General features: G+C 45.0%; 7 protein-coding genes across 9 annotated transcripts in view; 4 read left to right on the top strand and 3 right to left on the bottom strand.

Annotated features, from left to right (window-relative positions):
* Positions 1-502: 502 nt before the first annotated feature.
* Positions 503-4,177, top strand: LOC135371191 (dolichyl-diphosphooligosaccharide--protein glycosyltransferase 48 kDa subunit-like). Its single transcript, XM_064605249.1, has 11 exons — positions 503-769; positions 889-999; positions 1,079-1,165; positions 1,242-1,345; positions 1,589-1,683; positions 1,951-2,044; positions 2,153-2,298; positions 2,358-2,505; positions 2,585-2,705; positions 3,607-3,713; positions 3,814-4,177. The coding sequence occupies exons 1-11, from the start codon at positions 601-603 to the stop codon at positions 3,967-3,969; spliced, it is 1,338 nt and encodes a 445-aa protein (XP_064461319.1). The 5' UTR covers positions 503-600; the 3' UTR covers positions 3,970-4,177.
* On the bottom strand, positions 4,109-8,785 carry LOC135371190 (nucleolar protein dao-5-like). The gene is made up of 9 exons (XM_064605248.1): positions 8,478-8,785; positions 8,232-8,386; positions 7,960-8,139; positions 7,756-7,870; positions 7,609-7,687; positions 7,431-7,544; positions 7,275-7,349; positions 6,364-6,424; positions 4,109-6,274 (listed from the first exon to the last, which is right to left on the bottom strand). Exons 1-9 carry the CDS (start codon positions 8,498-8,500, stop codon positions 4,308-4,310), a joined length of 2,769 nt encoding a protein of 922 aa, XP_064461318.1. The 5' UTR covers positions 8,501-8,785; the 3' UTR covers positions 4,109-4,307.
* Positions 8,786-9,241: 456 nt separating this feature from the next.
* Positions 9,242-13,058, top strand: LOC135371181 (7SK snRNA methylphosphate capping enzyme-like). The gene is made up of 4 exons (XM_064605240.1): positions 9,242-10,833; positions 11,277-11,495; positions 12,468-12,594; positions 12,676-13,058. Exons 1-4 carry the CDS (start codon positions 9,613-9,615, stop codon positions 12,765-12,767), a joined length of 1,659 nt encoding a protein of 552 aa, XP_064461310.1. The 5' UTR covers positions 9,242-9,612; the 3' UTR covers positions 12,768-13,058.
* A 774-nt stretch (positions 13,059-13,832) lies between these two features.
* LOC135371186 (uncharacterized) lies at positions 13,833-17,249 on the bottom strand. Its single transcript, XM_064605245.1, has 6 exons — positions 16,885-17,249; positions 16,729-16,794; positions 15,342-15,427; positions 15,113-15,230; positions 14,166-14,224; positions 13,833-14,102 (listed from the first exon to the last, which is right to left on the bottom strand). The coding sequence occupies exons 1-6, from the start codon at positions 17,071-17,073 to the stop codon at positions 13,997-13,999; spliced, it is 624 nt and encodes a 207-aa protein (XP_064461315.1). The 5' UTR covers positions 17,074-17,249; the 3' UTR covers positions 13,833-13,996.
* Positions 17,250-17,458: 209 nt separating this feature from the next.
* Positions 17,459-20,270, top strand: LOC135371188 (gamma-aminobutyric acid receptor-associated protein). The gene is made up of 3 exons (XM_064605247.1): positions 17,459-17,657; positions 18,283-18,480; positions 19,655-20,270. Exons 1-3 carry the CDS (start codon positions 17,568-17,570, stop codon positions 19,718-19,720), a joined length of 354 nt encoding a protein of 117 aa, XP_064461317.1. The 5' UTR covers positions 17,459-17,567; the 3' UTR covers positions 19,721-20,270.
* Positions 20,271-20,275: 5 nt separating this feature from the next.
* Positions 20,276-26,436, bottom strand: LOC135371183 (lipoma-preferred partner homolog). Its single transcript, XM_064605242.1, has 10 exons — positions 26,150-26,436; positions 25,049-25,216; positions 24,629-24,972; positions 21,838-22,057; positions 21,486-21,587; positions 21,361-21,428; positions 21,062-21,109; positions 20,863-20,993; positions 20,681-20,801; positions 20,276-20,615 (listed from the first exon to the last, which is right to left on the bottom strand). Exons 2-10 carry the CDS (start codon positions 25,203-25,205, stop codon positions 20,484-20,486), a joined length of 1,323 nt encoding a protein of 440 aa, XP_064461312.1. The 5' UTR covers positions 25,206-25,216; positions 26,150-26,436; the 3' UTR covers positions 20,276-20,483.
* The window catches only part of LOC135371179 (uncharacterized sugar kinase YegV-like), a 39,235-nt gene continuing 34,629 nt past the window's right edge, over positions 22,561-27,166 (top strand). Inside the window, exons 1-3 of one of the 3 annotated variants that reach the window (XM_064605238.1) lie at positions 22,561-22,724; positions 22,809-23,009; positions 23,071-23,133. In XM_064605238.1, coding sequence (XP_064461308.1) covers positions 23,074-23,133 — 60 coding nt within the window. In that variant the 5' untranslated portion in view covers positions 22,561-22,724; positions 22,809-23,009; positions 23,071-23,073. The remainder of the gene's footprint in view (positions 22,725-22,808; positions 23,010-23,070; positions 23,134-27,166) is intronic. The other 2 variants (XM_064605237.1, XM_064605236.1) reach the window with 2 other exon arrangements.

The raw sequence follows: 27,166 nt of genomic DNA, 5'->3' as shown, positions 1-27,166 counted from the left end.
ATTGCATATCTTTTTTTTTTTTCGAAAAGACCGTATATGTACATCGACAAATAATATGATTTCTATGGCACATGGAGAAGTGTCAGAAAGCTACACAAAGAAACATTATTGTGACATGTTTTGCGTTTATTTTCATAAGCGACGGGTTGTCTGCGCTAAAATGTAGTATTTCGGGAGGCCACAAGGTCACAAGAAGTTCACTCGAGTCCCCTGAACATGAAAACAACATCGAAGAATGTCTCAATCATAAAATGTGTGGCTTTTGAATGATGCTTATGTATGTTATTGACGTGCTTTCACTTTTCCAGCACGAACGATCGGACTTCATCGGGCGGGCGCTATCAGGCTTGCACGCTGTCCTTGTCCTATTGGGCCAGACGGCCAGACTAGTGTGACCGGTGTTTCGTACGCGCTACAAAGTAGTGCTGCCGCTAGTTTGTTATCGGAAAACTTTAAAGATCAAAGAACGCGTCTGCTATAAAAATATAAGCCATAACACATTTTGCATAAACGAAACACAACTTGGGCAAAAGCACTTAACGGGATTTATATCACAATATATTTACACGTGGATGTGTTCAGTTTGGCGTGTACTCAGATATGTGTTGTACCGGCGTCAGCATGAAAGCGAGTCGTGCGGGAGTTTTCTTTTCGGCTTTCCTAATTTTGCAATTTCTGACGTGTGTATTTTGTGATGGCGAGACATTAGTGCTCTTAGATAACCTAGCAACTAAGGAGACACATTCAATATTTTTTAGATCATTGCAAGGTGAGCTCACTTCATCTTGATGTGACACTGTTTGCCTAGAAGCGATGAGCTACAAATAGGTGCACTTTTTACACTGTAATTCCGCTTTCTCGCTGTTAAAATTCTGTGTTCAATTGCAGAGCGTGGTTTTAAGCTCACATTCAAGTCTGGTGACGACCCAAGCTTGTCACTGAAAAAGTATGGGGAATACCTTTACAAGCACCTCATACTATTTTCTCCTTCTGTTGAAGGTAATTACGCTTGTTTTTGACACAATCTGCGAGTGCACGTGTTTGCATTTTTTTTACTTGCAAATGATTTCACTTGCAGAATTTGGAGGCTCCCTAAACGTGCAAGCGCTCGTTGAATTCATCGACGACGGAGGCAATATTCTTGCTGTTGCCAGCTCGAATGTTGGTAAGTACAGCTGCCCAAACGTTCCATGTGTCTACCTTCTGTGAGCCGTGTGCTGACGTCATCCATGTTGTTTCAGGTGATGTTATGCGTGAATTGGCAAATGAGTGTGGCTTCGAAATCGACGAAGAGGGAAGCGCTGTGATTGACCACCTGAACTATGATCTGTCTGATGAAGGAAAGGTATGCTGTCATCATTTGTATTTTCTATTTCATATGTTATGTGCCTTCATGTGTTTGTCCCTGTCCCGTGCTCCTCGTAATAGCATTAATGTGTATGCGTGAACTAGTTGCATAGTGTTGGGTGCGCGACATAAGCAAGCCTTTGCCTCTATCAAAGTGCTTATTTCTCGCCCTATTGCTTCGCTGCATTTTCCCGTGGCTCTAGTTCTCCCTTAATTTTTTAACCGTACTATTTATTTGTAGCACACGAAAATTGTCGCTGACCCCGAAAGCCTCTTGGACGCTCCAACAGTAACGGGAAGCAAGAACATGCCTCCTATCCTGTTCAAGGGAGTTGGGTAAGCTTGTGGCACTTGGAAGCAAACACATGCTGAAATGCTGAACGTGCCTATAGACCAAAAGTAACCACTCGGATAGGGATTATACAGTACTGCTATGAACTACAGTAGCCAGAGTTATAATCGACCGCACATGCCCCTAAGAAAAAGTCGGCACATAACTGGAGCACTAAATAATAATAAAGGCCCGCACGGAACACAATTCTTGTTCTGCACATTCATTCATGTTGTGTGCACGACTCGCTTATCGTTGTTTCTTCCTCGAAGAATTGTTTCGGACCAAGAAAACCCACTTGTACTGGAAGTTTTGACTGCGTCATCGACTGCATACAGTTACTCACCAGACAACAAAGTCACCGAGGTACATGAAGCAACCACTTTTTCTCTTTTATTGCATTTCCACGAACTGCATTTTAACTGTGCTCGTTACAAGGTTATGAGCTGTCTACTCCGCCATTTTTTTTTGCAGTATCCTCACGCTGTAGGCAAGAACACCCTCCTCATCTCAGCTCTGCAGGCAAGAAACAATGCTCGCATTGTTTTCTGCGGGTCGCTCGATTTCTTCAGCGACAAGTTCTTCACGTCACCGGTGCAAAAGGCTCACGGAGGAAAACGGTTAGTTAGTTCTCTGTGGCCATCCAAGTTGTTTTTACTACAAACTACGTCCCTTTCAGCTTTGAAACGTCTGGTAACAAACAGCTGGCAACAGCTCTGTCCGAATGGGTGTTCAAAGAGAAGGGCGTACTCCGTGCTCAGAACGTCAAACATCACCGCAAGGGCGAGAAGACCCCTCCGGAAGCCTATACGATCATGGATGACGTCGTAAGCAGCCATATACTTATTTGTCGTAGATCGGTGACTGTTTCGGGGGGAAGAACGTAAAAATGTTGTTGCTGTGTAGGTGTACAGCATTGAAGTGGAAATTTTGAAGAATGGAAAGTGGGAGACTTTTGATGCCAAGGATCTGCAGCTGGAGTTTGTTCGCATCGACCCATTTGTGCGCACTAAGCTCGTAAAGAAAGGTACAACAATGTTTTGAAGCTCACTTACGGTGAACTAAATCTGACTGGAGCCGCATTTCTTGAGGTGACATGTAAGTGTGGAAGTGCATTCAAGGAGGTTACCAGTACAGAGACTTCGCATTACATATATGTATGCATTGCGTGCACATGTATAAACACACATACGTATACATTGTATATACATTATATATATTATTGCTTCTTAGGTGTCACAATTTAATCTTCACAGTCTTGCCTACTTGATGCACCGTGCGATACGTAGTTTCAACGTCTATATAACGCTGTTCTTTATTCAGTGTGTCTACCAACCTGGAAAACCAGGAATTGTCAGGGAATTTTGATGCGACTGGAAAAGTCGGGGGATTGTCAGGGAATTTGACAAAAAGCAGCTGAAGTCATGGGAAATCGCAAGTGTTGATCTGTGATTGAGTGGCCACGTCGCAGCAACGTTACCGCGATAATAGCAATTCGCCAATACGACAAGCTCAGAGGCAGAAAAGTTGGGCAGCCTCATTCTCAGTATATGATCTCTTTTATGAAGGATCTGTATCAAAATGTAGCAGCAGGCACCAGGTTCCCTTTTGTTTCGGCCAGGGAATTCGCTTTAAATAGCCAGTGAAAACGTGGAACAGTCAGGGAATTTGAAGGCTGCAATTTAGTAGACACTCTGTTTATTATTGCGTTGGAGAAGCTAATTGCAGTGCATTTGATGGCGTTTTACATTTTGAGACTTCTTTTTGCGTTTCATTTAAAGGCTCTTTGAATTTGAGATACTTAAGCATATCTCATGTATGTATGTACTTTATGCATACTCTCATGTACTGTGTACTTTAAGCATATTCCGATTAATCAGCGAACGAACCGTACATGAGTAAACCCTACGTGAATGCTTGCTCCACAGGAAAGAAGTACGAGGCCGACTTCAAGGTGCCTGACGTGTACGGGGTATACCAGTTCAAGGTGGACTACAACCGTGTGGGTTACACACATCTGTACACAACTACGCAAGTGAGTAACACTGTACAGTCCTGCCGACAAAGCGCGGTTCGACCGACGCTGCTCCGGAGAGGGTGTCGGCGTTGTTCACGTTCTTTTTGTTCCCTCCCAGGTGTCTGTGCGTCCCCTGCAGCACACGCAGTATGAACGGTTCATCCTGTCAGCATACCCCTACTATCTGAGCGCCTTCTCGATGATGCTGGGTGTTTTCCTGCTTAGTTGCGTGTTCCTTCATCACAAGGAAAGCCCCAAGGCGAAGGCTGACTGAGTAATTCTGAACAGTTCCTTTCTTTTGACTTGTGGCTCATTCACCAAACTTAAATTCATCAGTCATTTTCTGTTCATTGTTGTGATATGATTGGAGAGGAACACTGGTTGGGAACAGTGAGGGGGGCAGCACACATGGCTGTTTTGTTGGTACTTTATTTTTTGGAACATTAAAAATGTTGCTTTACAATAAAATGGGAAACAGTAAACGGATCTTCTGCTTTATTTTATGCGGTCAGCAACGTTGTCAATGACATGTGCGCAAGTTAGTTTATGTCGGATTAACGTATTTCAATAAATAAGGTTGCACAATGAAAAAGACCTTGACAGGAAGTGACATCATTCTTCGAAGCTGAATGATTGCGAGCTGTCTATGTCCTCGAGGCTGAAAAAGTCTCTGTCAGTGTCGTGGGTAGAGTCGGTGAATGTGAACTCTGCACTGTTTGAAAGGGAGTCAAAGTCACTGTCTTCAGACCCGGGGATGGACGATGACACGAAAGAATCGCTGACTTCTGGCGTCGAAGTCCCCACGACGATTGCAGAGGTACTAGCTGCCTTCTGTTTTCTGAAGGTGGGCTTTGTTTTTGCAGGAACACACGGAGGCTCCTTTGCGGCCATCTTAACTGGAATCTTGAACGATGGCTTGCTTTGTGCTTTGTTGTCTGCTTTCTTGGCTGCTGTTCTGGTCACTCCTTTTACCTTTTCTGTTCTTTGTGCCTTCAGTGTCTTCTGTAACACAGGCTTTGGTTCACGTAGTGGCATTGTTAAGATTTCCTTCGTTGGTTTCGGTATGGTCTGTGTGTTCCCGATCTGGTCAGTGGCAGGGCTCGTAACATTAATTACCACACATGCAGTCTCTCGTTTCTCATTTTGCACGTGTGATGTCTTTGCAACATTCCCAGGTGGACCTTCTGCGGAGTTGAAACTCGGGTCAGTTGAAGTTTCATGTGCGGTGTCACCTATTGGCATTGGGAATTTTTGGCTCTCATTCTGGAACTCTGGTTCTCGTTGTGCCTCTTTATGTACGTTTACTTGACTTTCTTCCTCTTCAACAAACCTGCTGCATTCCAACAAAGGAGATATTCGTATCTCGGTAGCACTGTCCGATGTAGTGGAAAATAGATGCTCTTCATGTGACATTCCATGTGACTGATTCTTTGTAACCACTGCAGTTTCTTCCGTCGGGGCCGCAATAATAGGTGAATAAATTTCAGACTTTTCAGTTTCAAAAATGTTCATCGCATTGTAGTTCGGCTCCTGAGTAACACCTGACGTTTCGACTAATTGTGTGGAAGATGTTATCTTTGTGGTTTCCGTCACACCGGAGGCAGGTGGCGGTTCTGCTGGCGTAGCGCATGACACTTCACTCTGTCGTCGTTGTTGGCAACTAACTCCCGCATCTCCTTTGACTCTTGTTTCCTGAGAGTCGACCTGAGGATGCAGTCCGCCATCTGGACTGTGATTCGCACTTTCTCGAAGTTGCTGGTTGTAAACAGGCACTTCACTAGAAGTTGCTCCTAACTTATCTGTTTCTCCGTTCTGAAATTTTGAAGCAGTGACCTCCAGTGTTTGACTTTGACTGATTGCAGGAGATAGGTTTGTTATCGCAGCTATTGTGGCTTTAGCTTTACGACCTCGTTTGGCTGCCGGGTTAGTTGTCAGAGCCATAGTGGCCTTAGGTTTACGGCCTGGTTTAGCTGGAGGACGTTCGCTTGTTATCGCTGCCCCTGCGGCCTTAGACTTAGGGCCTTGTTTAGCTGCAGGAACACCATTTGTTGTCACTGCAGCCGTAGTAGACTTACATCCTTCTTTGGCTGAAGAACGTTCAGTTTTCTTACGGGAACCTGCTGTACGGTGCTGAGAAGATCCCATCCGATTCTCCACGATCTCTTCTGGTCGTCTTTTGCACTTTGAGCTGTTGTGGGATATTTTGCTTGTGGGACTCTTCCTAGTTGGAACCTTCCCGTGTGGCGCTCCATCTTGTGATGTTGAACTAACTTGTGCAGGATGTTCTTTGAGCGCTAGGGAAGGTGTTAAGCCAGACGTCTTGGGCGGTAGTTGGGTATCTTGGGTAGTTGCCGCTTGTTCGGTGCATCCAGTATTGCTTGCTTGTTTCTGATGTAACTTGGCAGCAGCAGGGTTCTTGTTACTTCTGCAAGAGCCTTTTCCCTGGGATTCTTGTTTACGCTTTCTACCTCTTTGTTGATTGTTGTAGCCTTCGTTTTCAGAAGGGATTGGTGGAGGTTGCCGTGCAGTATCTTGCGCTCTTGTGTTTGTGCTTCCTACTCTCCTGGCTTTGTGCTTTTCTGAAAGGGACCAAACGTTGCGTATTGTCGCTCCTAGCAATGGCTTTCGGCACTTCCTGGGGAGGAGAGGTATGCTGGCAAATGCCTACCTTTCAAATTCACCAGCTTTCCCTTGTATCTCTTAATGAAGCAAAACCTTTGAATTCGTTCCTGCATAGAGAAAGCAACCTTTATTATTAGAAAAACAAAAATTTTGTCAGCATATTGGTTCAGGAAGTGCTGGAGAGCTTCCAAAAGTTTCAAAAAGAAATTTGACGATGTCTTCCAGCTGTGTGTCGCATACCTAACTAGTGCTTGCCCACGAAACAAAGTAACAAGCAGTCTAACTGCACGAGCCTTGCACAGTTATAATATATGAAAGAAAATTTTGAAAGACCCCATTTCATGTACTCATGACATTACGTTTTGCGGAAGTAAGGGTCATGGGCTGAACTGTCCTTTCCATAAAAAATCTGCATCATTGTGTGGGGCTGTGCTTCTGAGAGGAGAAATCTGGAGGAGTCCCATGCAGTGGTGCAGGATTTGCGGAAGAAGGGAGTTGACTGTCCATGCTGTGCATAATTGGATTGTTCCACATGTTGTGTTCTGTGTTAGCTCAATATCCTGACTGATGTGCATGGTAAGAAGGCACTGTGACATTGTGAAGACTTCATCTCTCAATGGAGGAGGGGGAATTTAGGAGTAGGAACTTCTTCCAAGACTAAAATCTTCTAAATCTGGATCACGAGAATCCGATTTCTACGTCTCGGGATAGGGGCAGGGCATAGCTGTTGTGACACTTCAGATATGGTAGTGTTAAAAAATTCCCCTCCGCTGATGCAATAGTGAATTCTACAGGTTCCTGCATGTCCGGGAATTTAGGCAAGGCTTATTTGATACGCTATATGGCTCTGAGTGCACAGTTCCTTTTGCTGTGGCAGTAAGACAACTGTAACTTTGGAAGCATGCCACCTTTACACCTCCATGTCTTCCAAAGGAAAAGGGTGAAGATGTAGCTTACAGAAAGAGGAAGTGACAGTGCAAGCTGTGCGTTTGTTCTTGCTGTCTGGTATGATGACTTGTAGTACTTTGGTACCTACATGGGAATGGTTGTGGTAGCTGTCTTTGCTCTTGATAAATGGCATTCATCATGTCGTAAAAGAATATGGTAACTTACGACGTTCTTTCTGATCTTGGTATTGGTGAGGCCTTTGTTGTAGGGAATAACATTTCCTGCGTCTACCCAGGCACGTGTTACATGCGTGTCCAGGAAAGTAACATGGTAGTGGGTCTGCGTGTTTTGAGTTACAAATAAAATGACTGATTTACAGATTTAAGCTCAGTAAGAGCTTTACCACTCGTGCTTCATCTCTTGGGTCTTCGTTGCAGTAGAAGAGGTAACTGTCCGGATCGTCATCTATCATGGCAGGCCACCTGTATTGTTATGGAGTGCAAAGGGGATGCTCGCTTCATGTCTTACACAGTGTTAAGTTAAGCCTTACCATGGATAGCCTGACAGCTTTGCCCATACGATGGAACCGACAAAATACTTGGTTTCTACAAAATCTGTGTTTGAGATGTCCTCCTGTGGATGGTCGCAGCTGTTCCGGTTACTGTCTGTTTTTTTTTTTTGTTTTTTTAGAGATAGGGAAAAGCTGTTTTGTTGACCAACTCAAGGGCAAAATTGCAAGTAACAAAACACTAACCATCATTCATAGAGCAGTACCACACCTCTGGCACGTTAGTGGGGTCAAAAACATTAGCGAGGTACCTCCACTTCTCACATAGGGCATTGCAACATTGAACCCATGTGCCTTCCGTGTTGTTCACACGGGAAATATAAAGTTCCTCAAGTTCCTTAGAGTTGCCACTGGACAGGATGGCACCTAGAGAAGGCAGTGCCATGGTTCATAGAGGTTGGAAACAAATGGGTGAGAAATGTGATATTTCTAAATTCTTCATTCAGAGTGAGACATACCCTGGTCATAGGAAAGACACCTGGGAGTACGAGATCCTCTACCTCTGCGTTGGCGCGTCCGCTTTTTTGGTGCGTTCCGCAGTTGGACTTCTGAGGGTCTTCCAGACACCCTGTTTGCATGGTGCGGTGTACCCTCATTCAAAATGCGTATATTGCTGGCAAAGGTACAATTAATTGATGATTGCATCGTACATTATTGTTATCTTTTTTTTTTTTTTTTTTCATGCACATTGTGTACGTCCTTACCTCTCTTCATGTTGGCCATCCATAGTAGCTGTTATGAGAACAGTGCTTGTAAGATCGCAGCAGCAGGATTACGTAAGATACAGAGAACAGCAGCCCAGTGCAGCTATATAACTATTACGTTATCGCCTAAGAATGCATTATTCGTCTGAAGCTTGGTAGAGATGCTACAAGTAGTTACAACCTGCGCGTTTCAAGATCGAGTGTCGTCTGTCAAAATTCCGCGCTTAAAACCACTAATCACACCGTGTAGAAATTATTTAAATGTGTTATACCATCTACGTATCTGCCTAAAAATATAAACGTGTACGGTGAGGGTATTTGTTAACCTGGTTTGCTAATTTTATTAAAACCTTCTAGCTATATCGTCTGCTATATGCGCTCCTGCGCGTTGAATGCATTATGGACGCATCCGCTCAGGGACTCGTGTTGTACACCATGAAAGCGTGAAAATATGAAGCAGTGCAACTCCCAAAGGTCTTTATTGCGGTTTAGAACATCTTTACACTGGACAAATTGTGTGCAAAGGCATCACCATGTCCCTCACCGCCTTTGAAATGGGAAAATATAGTTTCGGTTTCGTTAGTTTCGATTTAGGTTTACCAGCTATGGCCGACAATAATGAATCAAGACTTTGTCGTCACGAGCATATTGTTTACTGTCAGATTTCAAGGTGACATAAAGTCGTATCAAATTGTATTTAAAATGCATGCATTCGCAAATATGTGTCTGGAGGTCGTCGGCAGACGGCGCGCTTTGCATTTTCGTATTTCTGCGCTGTTCTGCGCTGATTGCTGCCATTTGCAGCTACGAAGGTGTGGTTGTGGTAGTGCTATTGTAAACCCATTTCATGTGTATGGTACAGTTACCTATCTGAGTTGCCTGATTTCTGTTGAGCGACGTGTTCTCAGGTAAAACTATTGCATCTACGTGTCCCGTATTTCTCGGAGACACCGCAATTCGAGCGGGAAACATGTACGAGGGCTCACTTACGCAGAGCTACACTCTGGTTAACAGTGGAACATGGCGCCGATGCACTCTCGTCTCTAATGCGCATCATTTGTAAACAACAACACGTGTGAGCTCCAAACGTAACTTCATCGTTGATCGTCACGTCGGCGTTCTGTTGGAAGTTGCAATGGAAACGGCTGTCGAAGTTCCGAGCATACACGAAAGTGTTTCGCCGAAGGGCGATAGTTTTCAAGGCGCGACATGCCGATCGGTGAGCAGCGATCGTCCCAAAACTTTGAAACCAGCGAATGGCGCGAAGACTAGTCCGCTTGCAAAAAAACTGTTGCAGAAAGAAGAAAGCGCCAGCAGTCAAAATCGTCCTCCAGCGAATAAGATGCTGCATGGCAAGCGTCGTCAATCGTTCGGCACTGCATCAGAGTTCAAATATTCGTTCAAACGGAGACGCCGCGAGCATTTCACGCCACCGACAAAATTCTTGCTGGGTGGCAACATTAACGACCCTTTAAACTTGGCTAGCTTTGCTGACGCCGAAATTAACAAACGAGCCAACGAAGTTACGCCCAAGTCGTCTCCCATACCGATCCCGAAGCACAGAAGGCAAGTCGAAGTCATCATCCCTCCAAACATCAACGACCCATTGAACTTGAACAGCGGTGAGGACATTGAGTTCCCTGTGGTGTCGCCGCGTAACAAAAAACGTCGCCGCCGACATAAACGCAAATCAAAAAGCGAAGACGATGACCCCGGGGCACAGTCCGCTCCCGAAATGTCAACAGTTGACGACGAAGTGCCCGCGCAAAGGAAGCTTTCGACGCCGACCAAGCTCGCTCTGCCTGCGGTTAGACCTGACGAGAAAGTAGTGGACAAGATTGTGTCGCCCGTGGTACCTCAGGGCTCGCCCACGAAATTTCCCCGCAGACACAACTCCAAGTCTGGTACGAGAGAGCCAACCCGTAACCAGAGGCGGTTCTCCACCAGCAAGGCAAAGCCGGTGCACTTTCGTGAGAAGGATGCCCAGTTTCAGTACGGCAATTACAACCGATACTACGGCTACCGTAATGGAGGAGGACAGGAAGACCCACGGTTATTTGTTATGGAGGAGTCCTGGTTTCGAGACAAGGATGTGTTGGACATTGGATGCAATGTGGGACACTTTACACTGTCCCTGGCCAGAAAGTTTTCTCCTCGAAAGGTGATAGGCCTGGACATCGACGGTCGATTGATCAAGGCAGCACGGAAGAACGTCCGTCACTACCTCACGGCAGAGCTGTCGGGAGGGATGGAGTTTCCAGTCTCGATGGCCATCTGTCATGGCCCCATTGCAGCAGCAGCACTACCAGGACGACGGGAATCCATCACGTTTCCAAACAACGTGTTCTTTGTGCAGGTATGTCTGCTTTCTTGCTTGCACCCTTTACTAATGGGGCAAAAGGGTGCCAATTCTTGCATTAGTCTCAAGTCACTTAATTTGTATAACTCAACCTAGGGTTCGCACCATGCTTAAATAGGAATAATTTACTCGCATGCTCGATATTGTTGTCTTAAAACAAGGAAGAACTTTGGTTTCTAATATGGTTAGTATGTATCCTCACAAAGCACCTGTCTCACTGTCTTCAGGAAAGTTGGGACTACGAAGTGTGGACCAAATTCAGTATGACCTAGCTAGTTATTAGTATGAAGTTGAAGGTCAAGTTGACAGTTGATCAAGTTGATCCTAGACAGTTTGGAGTACTTATAACATTTGACCCATATCATCAAGTCTCTTAGGAGCATCGATGACATCAGAATTTCAAGGAATTCATTGCTTCCTTAAATACTGTTGCCTTGCAGGGAAACTACATCCTGGAAAATGAACTGCTGCTGGAGACCCAGAGGCCAGAGTTTGACACCATCCTCTGCCTGAGCCTCACTAAGTGGGTGCATCTCAACTGGGGAGATGAAGGCATAAAGTGCCTCTTCAAACGCATGTTCCTGCAACTGCGACCTGGAGGACATATGATCCTTGAAGCTCAGCCCTTCCATTCTTATACAAAGAAGAAGAAGATGACTGTAAGCTGCATTATCTTGTTCCTGCTTTTTCTTTTCTCTCTCTCTCTCTCTCTCTTTGCAAAACTATGAGAGATGCCAAATTGCCCCGGGAATTGCCCTCCTCTTGAGTACTGCTGAACGTTCTAATTTTGTGGCACAAAATTTCACATGAATCGAGCTCAGAACACACATTCGTGGCCACCAACTCTTGCAAATTCTGGTTGCCAAAAATAATTGTGTCTCCACTGGCTTACTTTGTGGTAAGCCTGTCGATAAGCTGTGATAAGCTCAAGGTTGTTCTCCCGCATTTGATTAAAGTGACATTGCTCATGCTTGTGCTGTAAGGCAGCTCATTAGCAGTTTCTGCTTTTGGCCTCGACATCCCCCATCAATTATGGTGGAAATAAATTAAATAAGTCAATCAATATATGTACCAGTAACAAACTTTGTAGACAAACCTTGCAATTTCAGCATAGTTTTGGAAGTGTCGAATCTTGCTAGAAACTTTTATGTCTCCCTAAAATTCGCTAAGTTTTCAGTTCGGGAAATTCACAAAAATCGGGGGTTTATTTTGTCGCATGATGGAGGAGCTCCAGGATGCAGCATTTGTCATTACAATTAATTATACCTGACATTGAATTGAAGTGCTCATTGCAAACAACCTCCTTGTTTAAATGGGTTGTGCCACATTATCCATGCTAGAGTAGGCTGTGGAAGGTACTGCACTTCTGTGTCACATATACTTAGCAGCAAGATATGCCATCTTGGGTACACTAGAAACAGGAGAATTATGCTCCAATGTCATGACAACATCAGAATTTTCTGTTCAATACAATTTTTATTTTTATGGTGCCCTTCAACAACGGTAGATTATGCGATTATTACCTCCACTGCTGCTTAATCAAGCATGATGTTATCACATAGCAGCACATAGCAAGCAGTGTTGTCACTGACAGTGCATGCCGGTATTTATGTTTTGTGTTGGCTTTCCAGGAAACAACGTACAGAAACTTCAGTGCCATAAGGCTGAGGCCAGAAAAGTTCATGGACTATCTGCTGTCGCCCGAAGTGGGGTTCGAATCTTGTCGACTCATTGACATACCAAGTCACTCTTCCAAAGGTGGGGAAAACTGCATATATCATATTCTTTTGTGTATTAGGCTTCACTGGCAGTTTTTTAAAACCAGTCTTTGTGTTACAGGCTTTCAGAGGCCCATTTATTTATTCACAAAAGCATCATGTGAAAGCACAGAGCCAACCTTTGGTGGAGACAGTGCGATGACCGTGGAATAGGACATCCGACATAAACTGTGTTCTGTGGAGTTGTGAAACCATAACGTCTGCCAGGATTGTGGCATGACCAAATAGACTGTGAATCCAAAGGGACTTCATCTTGTGTTTTCTTTTTTCTTTTTTTTTTTGTTATTATTAATTCTTTTTTAGTTTTCATGTCATGCCATATGTACACCCATTTCACTGCACGTTATTGCAGTTTGGTTCAAGTTATCAGAACCAGCTGATCTGCACTCTAAAAGAATGCAGAAGTTATATCAAATGTAAAAATTAAAAGTACTTATGATTTGACTGATATGTACATCTACTTCACCACACAAGGCTGCTAGGAGAAGTCTCGGAACGGGAGAGTCATACCAAGGGACACGGATGCGGTTAGTGCCGAGAATATACTTTCCGACAAAGTGTGTGTGTGTGTGCAAAAGGAGGGGTAGCACACGACGTAACTATCCATGTACTCGGACGAGTGACATGCCCACGGAATATTCTAGTGGAAAAAGAAGTAGAAGCTGCTCACGAGACAAAAGTTTTTTGTCTAGACAAATTTTTATGTTGAGCATTCGCACATTGCTGGAATGTTGGGAGTGGCGTTCTCCACACTTGGCAGACAACTCTCTTCCGAGTCTCTTCCTGTCGTCTGCTACAGAATATCTTGCAGCTACACCGCAGGACAGTTCCCACGGTTAGCAATGCACGAAAAGATGTGGCATCGAGCGATCGTGCTTAAGGAGCAAGGGAAATCTACGGGATTTGTCACATCGTCCGCTGGACTATTTGGGGAATGTCGCTCATATGAATACACTGTACGTAGATGAGAAGAAATCTGTCATGAGGTAATGAGGTAACCTATACTTAGGTACGCTGCTGTGTCTTTTTTTTTATTTATTCAGCTTTCAGTTATGGGCTGTGACAATATAGTGCAGTCTGTCAACGGAGGAAGTATGGGGGATGCATTCTGTACATCTGCTTTGGTAGTCCACTGCAGTTAGCTGATATGGTATAGGCAGTTCATCATATACGTTGGTAGAAGAATTGTGTTCTCCTGCACAATTAACTTGTCATCACTGCATATACATTTTTATTAAGACTCTGTATTGGTAGTTTACAAGATGAGATAATGCAATGGAAGGCTATATGTACAAAACAAACGAAGGCCTCTTTTCTATATGCTTAGACACTGCAGGAGTACTGCTGTGACATGACTTCACGGGCATCTGCAATCCAGTCGTTTACACAGGTAATGCTTTGCTTGCCGTCCTTGTTACAACTGAAGTAAATATTTTTGAGAAGAAACGGAGCCCAGTTTGACCTCCAGGAATGTAGCTAACGATGTACCTGAAAAGGAAGCAGACAAACTGCTGTATGAAACTGCCAAGAACAGTATTAGCAGTGGCTTACCACAAAAGACTGACAAGCTGGCAGACTGCAAATATGGCAGTGAGTAATGTGTTTCTCTCCTACAATTATAAGGAAAATTGCATCTCGTAAGACAAAAAGCTTGCCACACTGGTATACTCTGGATGTACTGTACGATACAAACTGACCAGACCATCTTGTATAGCGAATTACCCTTCACGAAGCAAATCATCCCATCACAGATTATTTAAAACAATATCCCATCAAAATCGTGTGCTAATAAACCTCTTCTCTTTCTGTTTGTGTGCATGTGCCAATGACCTTGGACTTTGAGGTGCAGAGGAGCGTTGCGTGTGGTGTTAGACAGTGAGTTCACATGGAACACAACTTTCTGGAAACGGCAATACTAGTGATCCAATTGTTCTGAATGGCCACTGTCAACCCAAAAAAAGAGTAAGTGAGGCATTATGAGAGAACTGATGTTCAGTGACTTTCATCTCTCAAGTGAGGCATTGTGGTCAAAAGCAAGATGCATTAAGGTGGTGAAATCGTGGCAAAGGCAACATGAGTTTGAGGACGACGACGAGGCAGGACGGACATGTGTGTTCCTTCGTCCGTCCCGTCGTTGCCCTCAGACTCAAGGTCATGTTGCCTTTGCCGAGGAATTGTAGTATGCAGGAAAACATGCAGAGCACTTAAAACGGCGAGAAAACAGACGAGATGGTACAAAAAAAACACATAGAACAAACACGGAATCTTATAAGCTCTGGAATGCAGGATTACACTGATGCAAATAATTTTTCTACCCATACCTAGAACCCTGAGATTGACAGGAAAGAAGACATATGCGACACTCTTTCCTCTCAACCTGAGGGTCCTAAGTATGGATATCCATACCATCAGGTCGCCTGCTTTCTCATCGTTCTCTCAATTTATTAACGTTTGACCCGCATAACTTGGAACGAAATGTCGCAACTCGATATACTTACCCACAAGGCAAAGTAAAGCGTCAAGCAACTTGTTCCAAAGTATGTTAACGTGAATGGTAATCTCTCTTTTGAAAATAAATGTTTTATATGGTTCGTTGGTCCCCACAGAAGTGCAAAGCTGTACGGGAGAAACAGAAACATATAGGTTACAGACCCGTACGATTGTTCTGCTTGCGGTGCTTCCAAGTCAGGAGCATCCTCTGCCTGTAATAAGGATAACAATACTTGCCTGCTAATTATAAATAGGCTACCCATTGTGTAGAGAAGAGCAAATTTTCTTGCCTTGAGCACCAGGAATGGAGCATACATCCCTGCCTAGTTGGAATAAGAAGATGAAGAGTTCAGCTTCTAAAGTGGCAAAGAAAGCATTCTGAAGGGTACATATTCACCATCTGCACATTAAAAAAAAAATAATAATAAGCGATAAAACTTTTGAAGAACACATTTTTGATGTGAAAGGAACACTCAGCACCCTTCTATCCTGTCATAACTGAGTTGTGCATAGAGCTTTCTCGAGTTTATCTCATGAAACTGATCTGCATGCTACGTGCCGTTTTTAATCTTGGCGGAACGGACAGGCTACCACTAATTTTTTATACAGTCATGGTGCGTAATAGCTAGCGGACTTCAGATGACTCTACAGTGCTGGACACACATTTATGGAACACGGTAGCGCTGCCATTCTCTCCCTCTGCGACACATTGGTGACAGAGAGAAGCAGGCACACCTATCCATTCAGGGGTGTGGACTAGTCTCTTGGAGGCTTTGATGATGGCCTTAATGGGGTAAAGCAGGGACCTTCAAACGACAATCTGTGCCCCACAAACTTTTGTCCCGGACTGGGTCCGAATCCACAGGGTGGCTTGAAGCAGACCACTGTCTGCGAGGCCCTTTAAAATGATAGATGTCGATATTAAGATATAAATGTTGATATTGTGTTAAGTGAGAGATAATAGAAGTTGAGAAACCAACGCGACGGGATACACAGGGCAAGACCGTGTTCCACTGTCTCGCTATGACCAAATGTTTTTCCAGCGAAATTAAAGAAAAAAATATTGACATCTGGACCCAATTTGACATCAATGGAATGAACTGAAAACAAAACTTGATTTCAAGACGAGTTTTATTTCTTTTGTATTGTATCATTTTTGGGCTGTTCTTCACTTTGCAACAGCATCTAGAGACAGGAGTCAGCGACAACTGACAATCAACAAAAATTCACACAAGCTAGTTTCTGACAGGACACATTGATGCCTATTGCATTCCATATGTCGTACGACACATTTTTTTAACGCAAGCTCGGAGACCTCTATGCACAAGCTCAGCCTTTTAATACCTCCTAGCAACAGGATATTAGGGTGCCTGAATAGTAGCTTAATAATAGTGCCTAATAGTGGAATAGTATTCAGGCACCCTACAGGATATGAGCATGGTCACAAGGACTCGGAATGCATTTTTGCCATGATCTTTAGATTTAGATTACATAATTCTAGATTCTTAACATGCATGTACACATGGCTCATTCCCATGCTTCTGTTGCTGTTCATGGGCTCATTCCCCTTCTATGAGTCTTTTTTTTTTTTTTTTTTCAGACGTGTATGTACAAACTGGCTTACCAACGTTAAGCAGAAAATTCCCATTGCTATAAACGCCATGAATCCAACAATCCTTTGTTTCTTAGACTGCAACAAATTGAGAAGAAATGACGTAGCGTTAGGTCATACTCGTGTTTGTTGCTCTTGGTCGAAAAGTGTCTTACAGCTTCAACGCACCAAAGAAGGTAGACACGAGTCTTTTTCTGCCTCGGCAATCCACTGGTTGCTATTGCCAGTAGTGTCAGCTGAGTCTTCTGTCGACGAGCCCAAAAGTTTCTTTAGAGATTCGCCACCAAAAAATTTTGTTTCTCTTCGTACATCATTACGACTCAAATAGTCCTGCAGCTGTCGACTTATGTCTGTCATAACTGCTTCCGTTGGTTCCTTATCCAAATGAAGAACCTCCGCTTTAGAGTGCTATGTAAAGCAAGTTATATCCTCACTAGTCACCGTAGTCACACATCATCACCTCTCAGCTCACTGTTTGCGGCTTACATCTGCCAGGTGACATGGTGACATCATCCGGGCGTTCAAGAGCACGTGATGTTGAAATGTGTTCCTCCGCCTTAAGCAAACGTTTTCACTACGTTAAGAAAGTTTCAATACCTGCGCTTTAGTTTTTGAAAATCTCGCCATATCTTTTCAAAAATCGCGACATGAAATTTCGACTGGAACAGGTTTCTGTTCAACCGAGAGGTTAATCAGAGGACTACGTTTTACGTCGCATACCCCGAAGCACTTCGGCGGAACTATTTACAAACAGTCGCCATTATCCTCCAAAAGGGGACAGTCACTCGGAAGAAAGCTTTGGAGCTTCGCAATTCTAAATTTTGCTGTTGTGGTGTGTGTGTTAGAGCGAAATGAAGTTCCAGTACAAGGAAGAACATCCGTTTGAGAAGAGGAGGGGCGAAGGCGAGAAGATTCGCAAGAAGTATCCTGACAGGGTGCCTGTGAGTGTTAAAAGCTCTTATTTTTGAGAAGTGCGTAGTGACCTTGCTATGCAGTTTTAAGTTCTGCTGTGACGACCAAGTTCTCAAAACGAATTGTCGTTCAAACAGCTTGTGTGAGATCTGCGAAGAACCCAAGAGAATATTCAGTTGTTGCCCGAGGTCCGTAGTTCCAGCTGTGCAATACGCTGACTTATAAAGACAAGATTTTTGTCCGTCCACGTCATTTCGTATTCGCAGCATTTGAGCTTTCTTGTTCCAGTTCAGGTATCGTGTGTCGTATCGGACGTCGTCACTGTTCCTTGCCTTTGTATGCTAAGTGATGACACAACACCTTCATCAGCCAAGGACAGGCAGCGCTCCCTGAGAGTCTAATAGCGTCTGTCTAGCTATCATTGTGCCTAAGGCCGCCGGCGTAGCCAGTGGAGGGTGTTCAACCCCCCCCCCCCCCCGAAATGGTACCTTTGGTAGTGCATTTGGGAGAGGGATACAAGGGGTAAAAGTCCTCCTCGCCCATGCAAGGTCCCCATGGAACCTATCCCGAAATATTTTTCTGGCTACGCTGCTGCCTAAGGCCTTTGTTCATAGATTGGAAAATTTACAGAATCGTTTGCCCTGTTTTGCTCAGGTCATTGTGGAAAAGGCGCCGAAGGCTCACATTGGCGACCTGGACAAAAAGAAATACCTGGTGCCATCAGATCTGACCGTGGGTCAGTTTTACTTCCTCATCAGAAAGCGGATCCACCTAAGGGCGGAGGATGCGCTCTTTTTCATTGTGAATAATGTCATCCCTCCTACAAGTGCTACTATGGGATCCCTTTATCAGGTGAGCAGAGAGCTCTACTCTGATGTTGATAAGCAGTTTGCACTCGACGAAGATTCTGCGAAAGAACGAGAGGGAGATAATCTGTTCGTTGACAAATGCAGCAGCCACATCCAGACAGGCTGAGAGGGCCAACTTCACACACAAACATTTTTTATTCTTCAACCAAAAAGCTGTCAACATGTTGTAGTGTCAGGCGCCACTTTCCTTGATGAGTATACATATTTGTGTGGAATCAGAGAAATGACAAGAAACAAGAACGGCAGGTGTGCTCGTCCCAACATTTGTTGTGCAGACTTGTTGATTGTCAGGACTCTGGATATTGTAGTTCTGCTGTAGTGAGGTAAACCTGAAGGCTCATATTTTGAAGCCCCAACCATGAACTGATAATTGATAATTTGTGGTGTACGTCTCAAGACAAGTATGATCATGAGCATAACAAGCAACTCCACAGGGGTCAGTCTGTAGATCATTTTGCCCACCTGAGGGCTCTTTAACATGCACTGAAGGCTCAGCACACTGTATTTAACCCCCTTTTGCGAAAGACTGCGTGTCTAAGCAACTTGTATCCTGCCACCAAGTTCAGCTGGGATCTAACCCGGAACCGTGTGAATCAGTAGGTGAACATGCTACCTACCGATCCACCCAGGCTGCTCAGCAACCATGAACTACTGATATAGTGAAATTTTCTAGTGGTGGAACTAAGTTCACCATAAAGAGTTCTACGGTGTCAGTTAGTTACAATGCAGAGCCCCTAATTTCATGGTAGGCAATCTGTGGTACGGCGTGGTCCTGTTCTAACCAAATCTGTACCAGACACGGTCTCTTTCGGTTCGCAATAGAAGAGTGATTTCGACGAGGTTTCAGGAAATCCCAGTGCTCCTTGCGCATGCATTGCATCCTGGGAAATCACTGTAATTAGGAAGGGAGAGCTGCCCTTCACATTTTGTTTTTGCTGACCTTGAAACCTTGTGGACAACAGGTTGAGAGAGGAGAAACCGAAACAGTTTGGAGGCCTCCTCCTCCTCTGATATGAGCAAGTTCCCATAGTTCAAGGCGGCACTAAGCTCTCTGGGATTTTCTGAAGTCGTCTATTGGTTGTGACTGCCGGGCTATCCTGAACGGTGACAAAGCTATAGAAAAAGCAATCCACCAAGCATTTTGTGCTTCTTTTCAGGAACATCACGAAGAAGACTTCTTCCTGTACATAGCGTATAGCGACGAAGATGTGTACGGTCTTTGAGGTTCTGGCGACAAATTTGTAACAAAATTTTATAAAACATTAAAACGGGGGGGCATCCCATGTGCAGAATGCGCCGAAGCTCTTACGGAATGTTTGTGCAGGAGCAAATCTTTGAAAAAAAATTTGCTTTCTTTCTCCTGGTAAGCGACCAAGCTTGGTCTAAACGTTCTTTTCTGCACTTTTTTTTCGTTCCTTTTTGATCCACCATAATACAGCAAGTGTAAGCCGAGGCATTAATTAGAGGGCACCTCCATAGGAATCCTTTCAGTCAAGTTGGGTTCAGCACGGCTGGAACATTTGCGATTGAAGCAGCGTGAGTAAGTTACGGCTACCATTCTTGGCCGACCTGCTTCCATAGTAAAAGACTAAAGCTCAGTCACTCTGGAGCTGCCCTTTAATGGTGTTCCACTCATAGTAGGGTGTACATGGTGTTACTGTGATTTTCCTTTGCATTCTCTAGTAGCCTCAAATGCATTTGACTTGACTTGTACATTTTGTGTAAAATAGAGACAATAAAAGTACGGTGTGCATCGCTGATGCAAAGACATGACCCACTTGTGCTTTCAAGATTTATTCGCAAGTATTTTGTCACAGTTACATATGTACAATTGCGCCAGCGGGACATTAAGTATATGCATTGTATCTAGTTGTCTAAAAGAAAAAGCTGTGGGAGAGACGATTTGACACCAAGCAAGGTAAGCACGGGTAAGATGCTAAACTTATCACAGTAAGTCTGAACATTCAGTCCACAGCGTAACAGAGTTCAAAGCTCGGAGACCATCCGCGACGTGAGGGTCTGCACACGACGAGCGTTGCATGCCCTGCAGAGTATGTGGTCGTCGAGGGGGTAGCAGCCTCTTCCGTCTGCTTCGGAGGACAACAGGAGCCCACAGTCCTGTAAGAAGACGGTAAAGTATGTATCGCAGACAGACGAAACCACCAGGACATGATGCGACTCACTTCGCATCTGTAGCAGTTGATATGGAAGCTTCTGTCCAGGGCAACTACTCTGACTGTTTCTTCTTTTCCAGGCTCTGGCATTATGGGCTGAGAGCAAACGCAGCACCGCGGAGCAAACTTCCTGTCGAGAGATAACGGGTCGTTGGTCGTAGGCTTAGCTTACGCGAGGGATCGAGACATACTTGTGGAAGTCATCGATGCAGTGTATTTGGTTGGTAGCATCCACGGTAAACGGGATGCCGTCCAGACACTTTCCACACATTACACATGTGAAGCACGCTGGGTGGTATGGCTTGCCAGTTGCTCTCAGGATCTGGAGATATAATGTCGTTGGAGTATATCACTTTGAGTAGAAATCTACTTTGGGAAACCAATGCTTACTCTGTCTAGAATTGGCTTCTCACACACGCAGCATTTCTCTAGGGTGTTCTGTAAGGAGGACAGATTCATTGCTTTTTAACAGTTCGAGATGACTGTGTTGTTTCACTGAATACCGTTGACAGGCAACCCGCAAGGGACATTAGTAAGGAGCTCTGTGGAACTGTGACATTCACAAGCTAATACTGGCCTGGATGAAATTGCACACTCCTGTGCTTTGGATTGAGTCTTACCACGGCAGTGAGAGGGGTACATTACAGGCCTTTTTTTTTTTGTCCCGTAAATGTAGTTATCATTCTTACCAAGTAATCATCTTCACAGTAAGGTTTCCCATCCATGGCAAAAAACGGCTTCCCACGAAGCTCCTTTGCTGCATTGCAATCGCTATGAGGTGCTGAATTTTCCACGTTTCTAAAATGCATCTTACCACACACATAGCAGGTGAAACATTTTATGTGATACACTTGATCCATGGCGGTGCACCCACTGCCTTCTCCAAGGACTTTCTCACCACATTTGTAGCACATGCCTGAAATATCACAGTCATCACAACGCATTAAACAGATCACGTTCAAAGTGGGAAAACGTCTATGCAGAAGAGTACAAAGCTGTTGCAGGCAGAGTGGTGAATATCTCGTGCCTTACCAATAACTGGTGGTTCATCATCTACGTACGCATTAATACAAACAAACAAAAAAGCATTATCCACAATGCATAAGCTATCCAATAACTGCCTCTGCTACCGAAGCATTTCCAATCGCCGTGGTGCCACGACCTACCGAAGAAGTCTGGATCGCCGGAGTTCTCCATGCTTTGAACAAGAAGGTCGGTGAGGTGATCAACCTCTGCCTCTTGCCTCTGGTGGCCACCTGGCTTCCCCAGTGTTCTGCCGGGGTAATAGGAGGAATACAAGGATGACCCCGTGCTGCTGTACCCTGACATCTGGCTCTGTGGCCGTGGAACTATCGGCTCATAAATGGAACCAGTGTCATAAGTGCTCTGAAAAGAGAAAGCAAAGCAGAAAGACCCTCAGAAACTAAAGGGGATGGGCTACTGTAGGTGCTGGAAAATATGATAGCAGGAAAAGCACACTGGTGAAGTGATGTTTTGCAGCAACGTGAAGACTGAACTGAGGAAGTAATACCACAAAGCAACCGAGAACGTGCAGGCCTGCGCACGATAACGCGAGCTGTCAGCGACGAGCCGCGTGACATCCAATTTACGTGCCCGTAGATTGCGCGAGCCGGATCCATTGCGGTCCTTATACAGGGAAGGAGTGGTATGTCGCAAGGAGCACGCGGAAGGGGATGCGTCGACTTACATGAACACTTCCTTCACATGAACTCCGGCTTGCAGCGTTCTGAAGCTGGCGATGCTTCTTGGTGCAATGCAAAAACTGTCCGCATTCTGCGGCGGCGTTAATTTATTTGTTCCTCCGACGTGCGCGTCTACCAGTGAGGGAAGCCAGAAATAGATTGGCGCAAAAGGAGCCCCGGGTCTCCACGTCACACCGATGTGTGGACGCGAAAAACACAAAGCAGAGGACACATTCGCGGGTCCAGTGGTTCTGCGGTAATGCGCAGTCGACATCCCGAATCCCATGAACACAACGTCGTCTGCTAACAAGGTCTCGGGTGGCGTGCCAAGAAACAGACGGAACGACATGGCAAGTATACTATCGTCATTCATCACATTTTATTGAGTGAAAGTCGCATTATGAGTGAAAGCCGCCGTTATTTTGATGTGACAGCGCAGAACAGACCACGTGCCATTCGACACTGTGCGTCTGCGTCCTTCCCGCCAACAGTCGTAACGGCACGAGTGAGCGTTTTGATTGCACACCCAAAGGAAAGCAGGCTAATTATCTACAACAGTACAAGAAGTTCACCGTAGACGACAGTGCGGCACACTAGCAAAGGTGATTGATTGAAGAGCGTGCTGGATCCTTCGGGTAAGGCATCTCCAGCCGTGTTGCAGTTCGTTACAACTTCGTGCATTTTTACGCTCATTAGGTTATGGGCAGATTCCTACAACAGCGTGGGCACGTTAGTCGTGGCGGCAAGAAATTTGTTGAGGTAATATGACTTTTCTTGTTTTGTTCAACTGCAAACAGGTTGTTTTAATGCTGCTAAATATCCCTTCATAAGCCTTCATTGGTTAACACATTTGAGCCCATGAGATCAAGCACGTTACTGTGGTGGTCGTTGAACTGCTTGACATACAAATTGCACTTTACAGATTAAAGTGTAGCACGTGGGCTACAAGAGGTTAAGTAAACCTAGACTAACACAAATATGGTCAATTCTCCCAAAGCCTTAAAAACTATTTTGCCTATCATTTGTAATCAATGCATGGCTCACGAAACCACCCCTATGCACGAGCACCACAATTTGGACTTGAAACTATGATATCTGTCTAGTATTGTGCCAGCTGCGCCTCATGTACAGGACAGACAGCTTTTCCTTGCCTTGCACAACTTCGACCCATCCCATCTCTCTCATACATTCATATGAGAAACTCACAGGTGGTTCCATTGGCCCTTTCACAACCAGGAGAAAGGCGACGTCTCATTTAACTTCAGGAAGGCGAAAACAATGCTAAACGTGCAGCTTTCAACTAAAATTTACATCTATCACAACTGAACATAGTTATGAACCTTCATGTTCCTCCTCCTCTTTTTGCTCTTGCTGCGCCCCAACAACTTGGTGACATGGTACGGGTTGCCTGGCCTCCATGTCTCCGTCGTCCTCCATGAATGATGTTATCACAGAAAATGTGCCAGTTCTGCATGCCAGCACTGTACCCCTACTGTGCATGCTTTCTACATGCTTGTCATGCCCGCAAAATAACAGGTGCACGTCAAGGCTGTAACCAATAACGCATGTGGAACAATTGCAGTAAATTAGTCAGGTGTTGGAGAAGGACACAAAAAATATCACTCCAATGCCATCTCTCTCTCAGATGAACTATTTGAGTGTCCTTATCAATTCAGGTGTTCACTGAACATTATTAAAAACTCATAATGAACCTCTGCCAAGTGCAGCAATGTTCAGATGGCTGCATGAAGGATGAGCAAAGCTCATATTGACTGCATGAGATGTGAATGTTCTACAAGTACCTTAACATACTGAGTATTGCAAGAGTTTGTGCCTTGCACTCTGAAATTGTCATCTCAAAAATGCTATCTGAACACACTGGGTTTTGCAGAATGCAAAACGACACCATATGTGGCTAGTGCTTCATTTCCACTATGCCAAGGTACCTCTGACGTCTAGGTGGTCTTGCAGTGTCATAGACTACAGTCTGACACAGGGTAGCCACAAGCAGCACTGTTGCATATCAATGACAGTGAATTGAAAATTCAGTACTTCATCAAGCTAGGAAGCAGAAGTACACAGATTCATGGAGACCTATGTAGAGGGGTACAACCTGACCATACATGCCATATGCCATACCCGAGGGACAATTACTGTAAATGTTTCAAGGAAACCTGGTTGGTACCTGTTAGCCTTACATGAATTTGAACAAATCGCAGGTACGTACTGTAGGTACTTCACTGTAGGTACTCACAGCTGCGGATTGTGGTCTAAAATTCTGGAAGGAGGCGGACGATTGTGTCGTGCCGTACGTGAGGCTGTCGGGCGACCGAGGTGGTGACGGAGGAGGAAGCGGGAGCAGGTCCTCAGAGTACGATGCCAAACAAGAGACGAGGGGCTGGTTGGCTGCCGAATAAGAGGGCACGTCACAGGGTACCGTTGGCCGCCCAGACACGGGAGGGGGCGGAGGGGGAAGGTCCCCCGTGTCGGCCACCACGGCTGACGCAGGAGTTGCCTGAGGTTCAGCTTTGGAGAGGGCCGACAACTTGACGGTCGCGTTTTGCGAGGGCGGACCACAGTTTGCATACACTTGGTCACCTGTCGGTATTGGTACGTTTGAAATAAGATAAATGAAAACTTCAAACTGAATCTATAGGTTTGCAGTTTTCTTTACCTGGCACTGGAGGTGCCCTTCCTGCCAGCTTCTTCGGCTTGGGAGGAACCACAGGGGCAGGTTTCTTGCTGTGCTGTGGCGAATACTGTTGCGGTGTCATGTGGCTGATGTGCAACCTGTTCAGTTGTCTTACAACTGAATCTGACTGTGCTGCCATGCTTCGGATATCTGTATATACAAAAAAACAGAACAACAGTCACGGGAGGTCAGGGGACGGTACACGAGCAGATGTTTGAAATATCTGTTGCTGCTGTCTTTCATTGTGAATTGCACGAAAACGGGATGTCATTTCGAAGTGTGTGACGCGTGCACCTAGACTTTCGTGGGGCAGTACATATTGAGAGGTGTGTTGATGTATACTAGAAACAAATATTGAAATAGAAATCAGCAGAAACTGTCCCGCCAACGTTCGGCACGTACGTGCCCCACATGATTGATTGATCGTAATTTGTTTTGTAATGTTTTATTCGCTTTGGAATGTTCTGTGACATCTGGAGGAGTTTACATCGATTTTTTACGAGAGTGTACATCACTGGCTTCCTTTCCCACTCTTTCCCCACTTGTTCACTAAGGACACATCTCAGAGGGCACACAGTGATCCATCTCACAAAGGCAGTAGCGTAAGCCAGAAAAATATTTCGGGAGGAGTTCTACGTACCGCAGGTACGGTACCGTACCCACCCCGATACGTACCGGGGTGGGGGTTGAACCCCCGATCCCCCCAACTATTCTGGCTACAAATATGAACACCCATTACAGCTGAAGTAAAATCAAAACGTGAAAAACCACAAAATTCGCAAGACAGGAAAATACCGAGTGCGACATAAATTTTACAAACATGGAGGGTCTCCTTGGAATGAAGGAAGACGCCTCGTTTTTAAGCAGGCCAACAACCTGTTACGGAAAGTTTGCAATCTGTACAGGACTGACATCAAAGGCGGTGTTCTAGAAATCGTGAAACATAGTCGGCGATTGTCACGGGCACGCCCTTCCAACTGCTTTGATCGCAACGTCGTTGACACCGACAACTCGTTTCCCATACATGTTTCTTCTTCGATTTGTATCACCGTTCGTCAATGATCACAAATAATACACACTCACCACGTTTGCTTTCCTCCGGTAAACGTTGTTTGGTGAGGACAATTAGCGATCAGACGAACAGCCTCACACGTATGACGTTATACTGTCGGCAAATGGTATATGCACGCTCACGGTAGCCGCAGCGGTATAGCCTGGGAACAGACTATTCGAGCGGATGTCACCTGTCTCTCAGTGACGTGCTATGTCCTATGTTTCAACATCTTCCGTGAATCACCTCCGCACCCGATACTTGTTATCTGTGTAGTCGTGCGGCGCGTACACTTAACCCTAAACGCAGCCAGACGCTGTCAAATTCTCGAACGTCACATCCCGTAGGACGTCTGGGAGAGGAAGGTAGTGGGGAGGGAAAGGAGGTCATCTTGACTTGACAATCGCTGGTGGTTGTTGCCACAGCAGGCGGTCTAGTCTAGGGGTCTAGGATTTGTTAGAGAGAGAAAGTTTTAGTTGGCTTCCAAAGTGGGGAGTTTAAAGACCGGGTGTAGTTTTGTGTCCAATCGAGTGTCAAAATCGAAACCTGCGAAGGAAGCGGTCGAGAGGGCCGACTTCTCCAGCTGGGCAGAAGTTTGTGGCCCAATGTGGGGCTGCGAACAGTGTACTAAAACGGCGTTCGATGGTGGATGTTTTCTGAACCACGGTTAAAATCCGAGCGGGTTGGTAACTGAGGCGGAGAGTTTTCATTTTCCCGGGGGGGGGGGGGGGGATATGTTTATTAAGAAAAGAAAGGAAAGCCAGATGGATGTCTGCTTGTTATTAAAAAAAAAAAAAAGAGTAAAAGGGGAAGAAAAGAAGAGGCAAAAAAAAAAAAGAAGGAAAAGAAAACTATAAGAAGGAAGGAAAAGGAAAATGAAGAACACAAAACTGACGCTGAAGAACCACACACTCTGGCGAAATCCTATGATGTACGCAGAACTGGTATAGAAATAACAGGAAGGAAGAACAACAGAAACAACAAAAAAGGAAAAACAGAGAGTATATAAACAGTGAAAATGTGCACCGCTGAAGGCATTACGCCTTTGA

The sequence above is a fragment of the Ornithodoros turicata genome, chromosome 10 (genome assembly GCF_037126465.1).
Source record: "Ornithodoros turicata isolate Travis chromosome 10, ASM3712646v1, whole genome shotgun sequence".
Taxonomy (NCBI): domain Eukaryota; kingdom Metazoa; phylum Arthropoda; class Arachnida; order Ixodida; family Argasidae; genus Ornithodoros; species Ornithodoros turicata.
Note: the sequence above shows the minus strand (reverse complement) of the source record. Positions and strands in the feature narration are given on the sequence as shown.

What these genes read in the sequence shown, in the direction of transcription:
- LOC135371181 (XM_064605240.1), top strand. Translation starts at nt 9,613, where the DNA reads ATGGAAACGGCTGTCGAAGTTCCGAGCATACACGAAAGTGTTTCGCCG. An exon ending in CAAAGAAGAAGAAGATGACT is followed by an intron (nt 11,496 to 12,467) that starts GTAAGCTGCATT and finishes TTGGCTTTCCAG; the next exon opens with GAAACAACGTACAGAAACTT. An exon ending in ACCAAGTCACTCTTCCAAAG is followed by an intron (nt 12,595 to 12,675) that starts GTGGGGAAAACT and finishes TTTGTGTTACAG; the next exon opens with GCTTTCAGAGGCCCATTTAT.
- LOC135371190 (XM_064605248.1), bottom strand. Translation starts at nt 8,500, where the DNA reads ATGGATGGCCAACATGAAGAGAG. An exon ending in CACTGTCACTTCCTCTTTCT is followed by an intron (nt 6,425 to 7,274) that starts GTAAGCTACATC and finishes TTCTCTATGCAG; the next exon opens with GAACGAATTCAAAGGTTTTG. An exon ending in AAAGCTGGTGAATTTGAAAG is followed by an intron (nt 6,275 to 6,363) that starts GTAGGCATTTGC and finishes GGTCCCTTTCAG; the next exon opens with AAAAGCACAAAGCCAGGAGA.
- LOC135371186 (XM_064605245.1), bottom strand. Translation starts at nt 17,073, where the DNA reads ATGACAGACATAAGTCGACAGCTGCAGGACTATTTGAGTCGTAATGAT. An exon ending in AGCCTATTTATAATTAGCAG is followed by an intron (nt 15,231 to 15,341) that starts GCAAGTATTGTT and finishes TCTCCCGTACAG; the next exon opens with CTTTGCACTTCTGTGGGGAC. An exon ending in CAGCTTGTCAGTCTTTTGTG is followed by an intron (nt 14,103 to 14,165) that starts GTAAGCCACTGC and finishes CTTCCTTTTCAG; the next exon opens with GTACATCGTTAGCTACATTC.
- LOC135371188 (XM_064605247.1), top strand. Translation starts at nt 17,568, where the DNA reads ATGAAGTTCCAGTACAAGGAAGAACATCCGTTTGAGAAGAGGAGGGGC. An exon ending in AGTATCCTGACAGGGTGCCT is followed by an intron (nt 17,658 to 18,282) that starts GTGAGTGTTAAA and finishes TGTTTTGCTCAG; the next exon opens with GTCATTGTGGAAAAGGCGCC. An exon ending in CTATGGGATCCCTTTATCAG is followed by an intron (nt 18,481 to 19,654) that starts GTGAGCAGAGAG and finishes GCTTCTTTTCAG; the next exon opens with GAACATCACGAAGAAGACTT.
- LOC135371183 (XM_064605242.1), bottom strand. Translation starts at nt 25,205, where the DNA reads ATGGCAGCACAGTCAGATTCAGTTGTAAGACAACTGAACAGGTTGCAC. An exon ending in TTAGACCACAATCCGCAGCT is followed by an intron (nt 22,058 to 24,628) that starts GTGAGTACCTAC and finishes TTCTCTTTTCAG; the next exon opens with AGCACTTATGACACTGGTTC. An exon ending in TCAACTGCTACAGATGCGAA is followed by an intron (nt 20,616 to 20,680) that starts GTGAGTCGCATC and finishes GTCTTCTTACAG; the next exon opens with GACTGTGGGCTCCTGTTGTC.
- LOC135371191 (XM_064605249.1), top strand. Translation starts at nt 601, where the DNA reads ATGTGTTGTACCGGCGTCAGCATGAAAGCGAGTCGTGCGGGAGTTTTC. An exon ending in TGTTGCCAGCTCGAATGTTG is followed by an intron (nt 1,166 to 1,241) that starts GTAAGTACAGCT and finishes ATGTTGTTTCAG; the next exon opens with GTGATGTTATGCGTGAATTG. An exon ending in CACTAAGCTCGTAAAGAAAG is followed by an intron (nt 2,706 to 3,606) that starts GTACAACAATGT and finishes CTTGCTCCACAG; the next exon opens with GAAAGAAGTACGAGGCCGAC.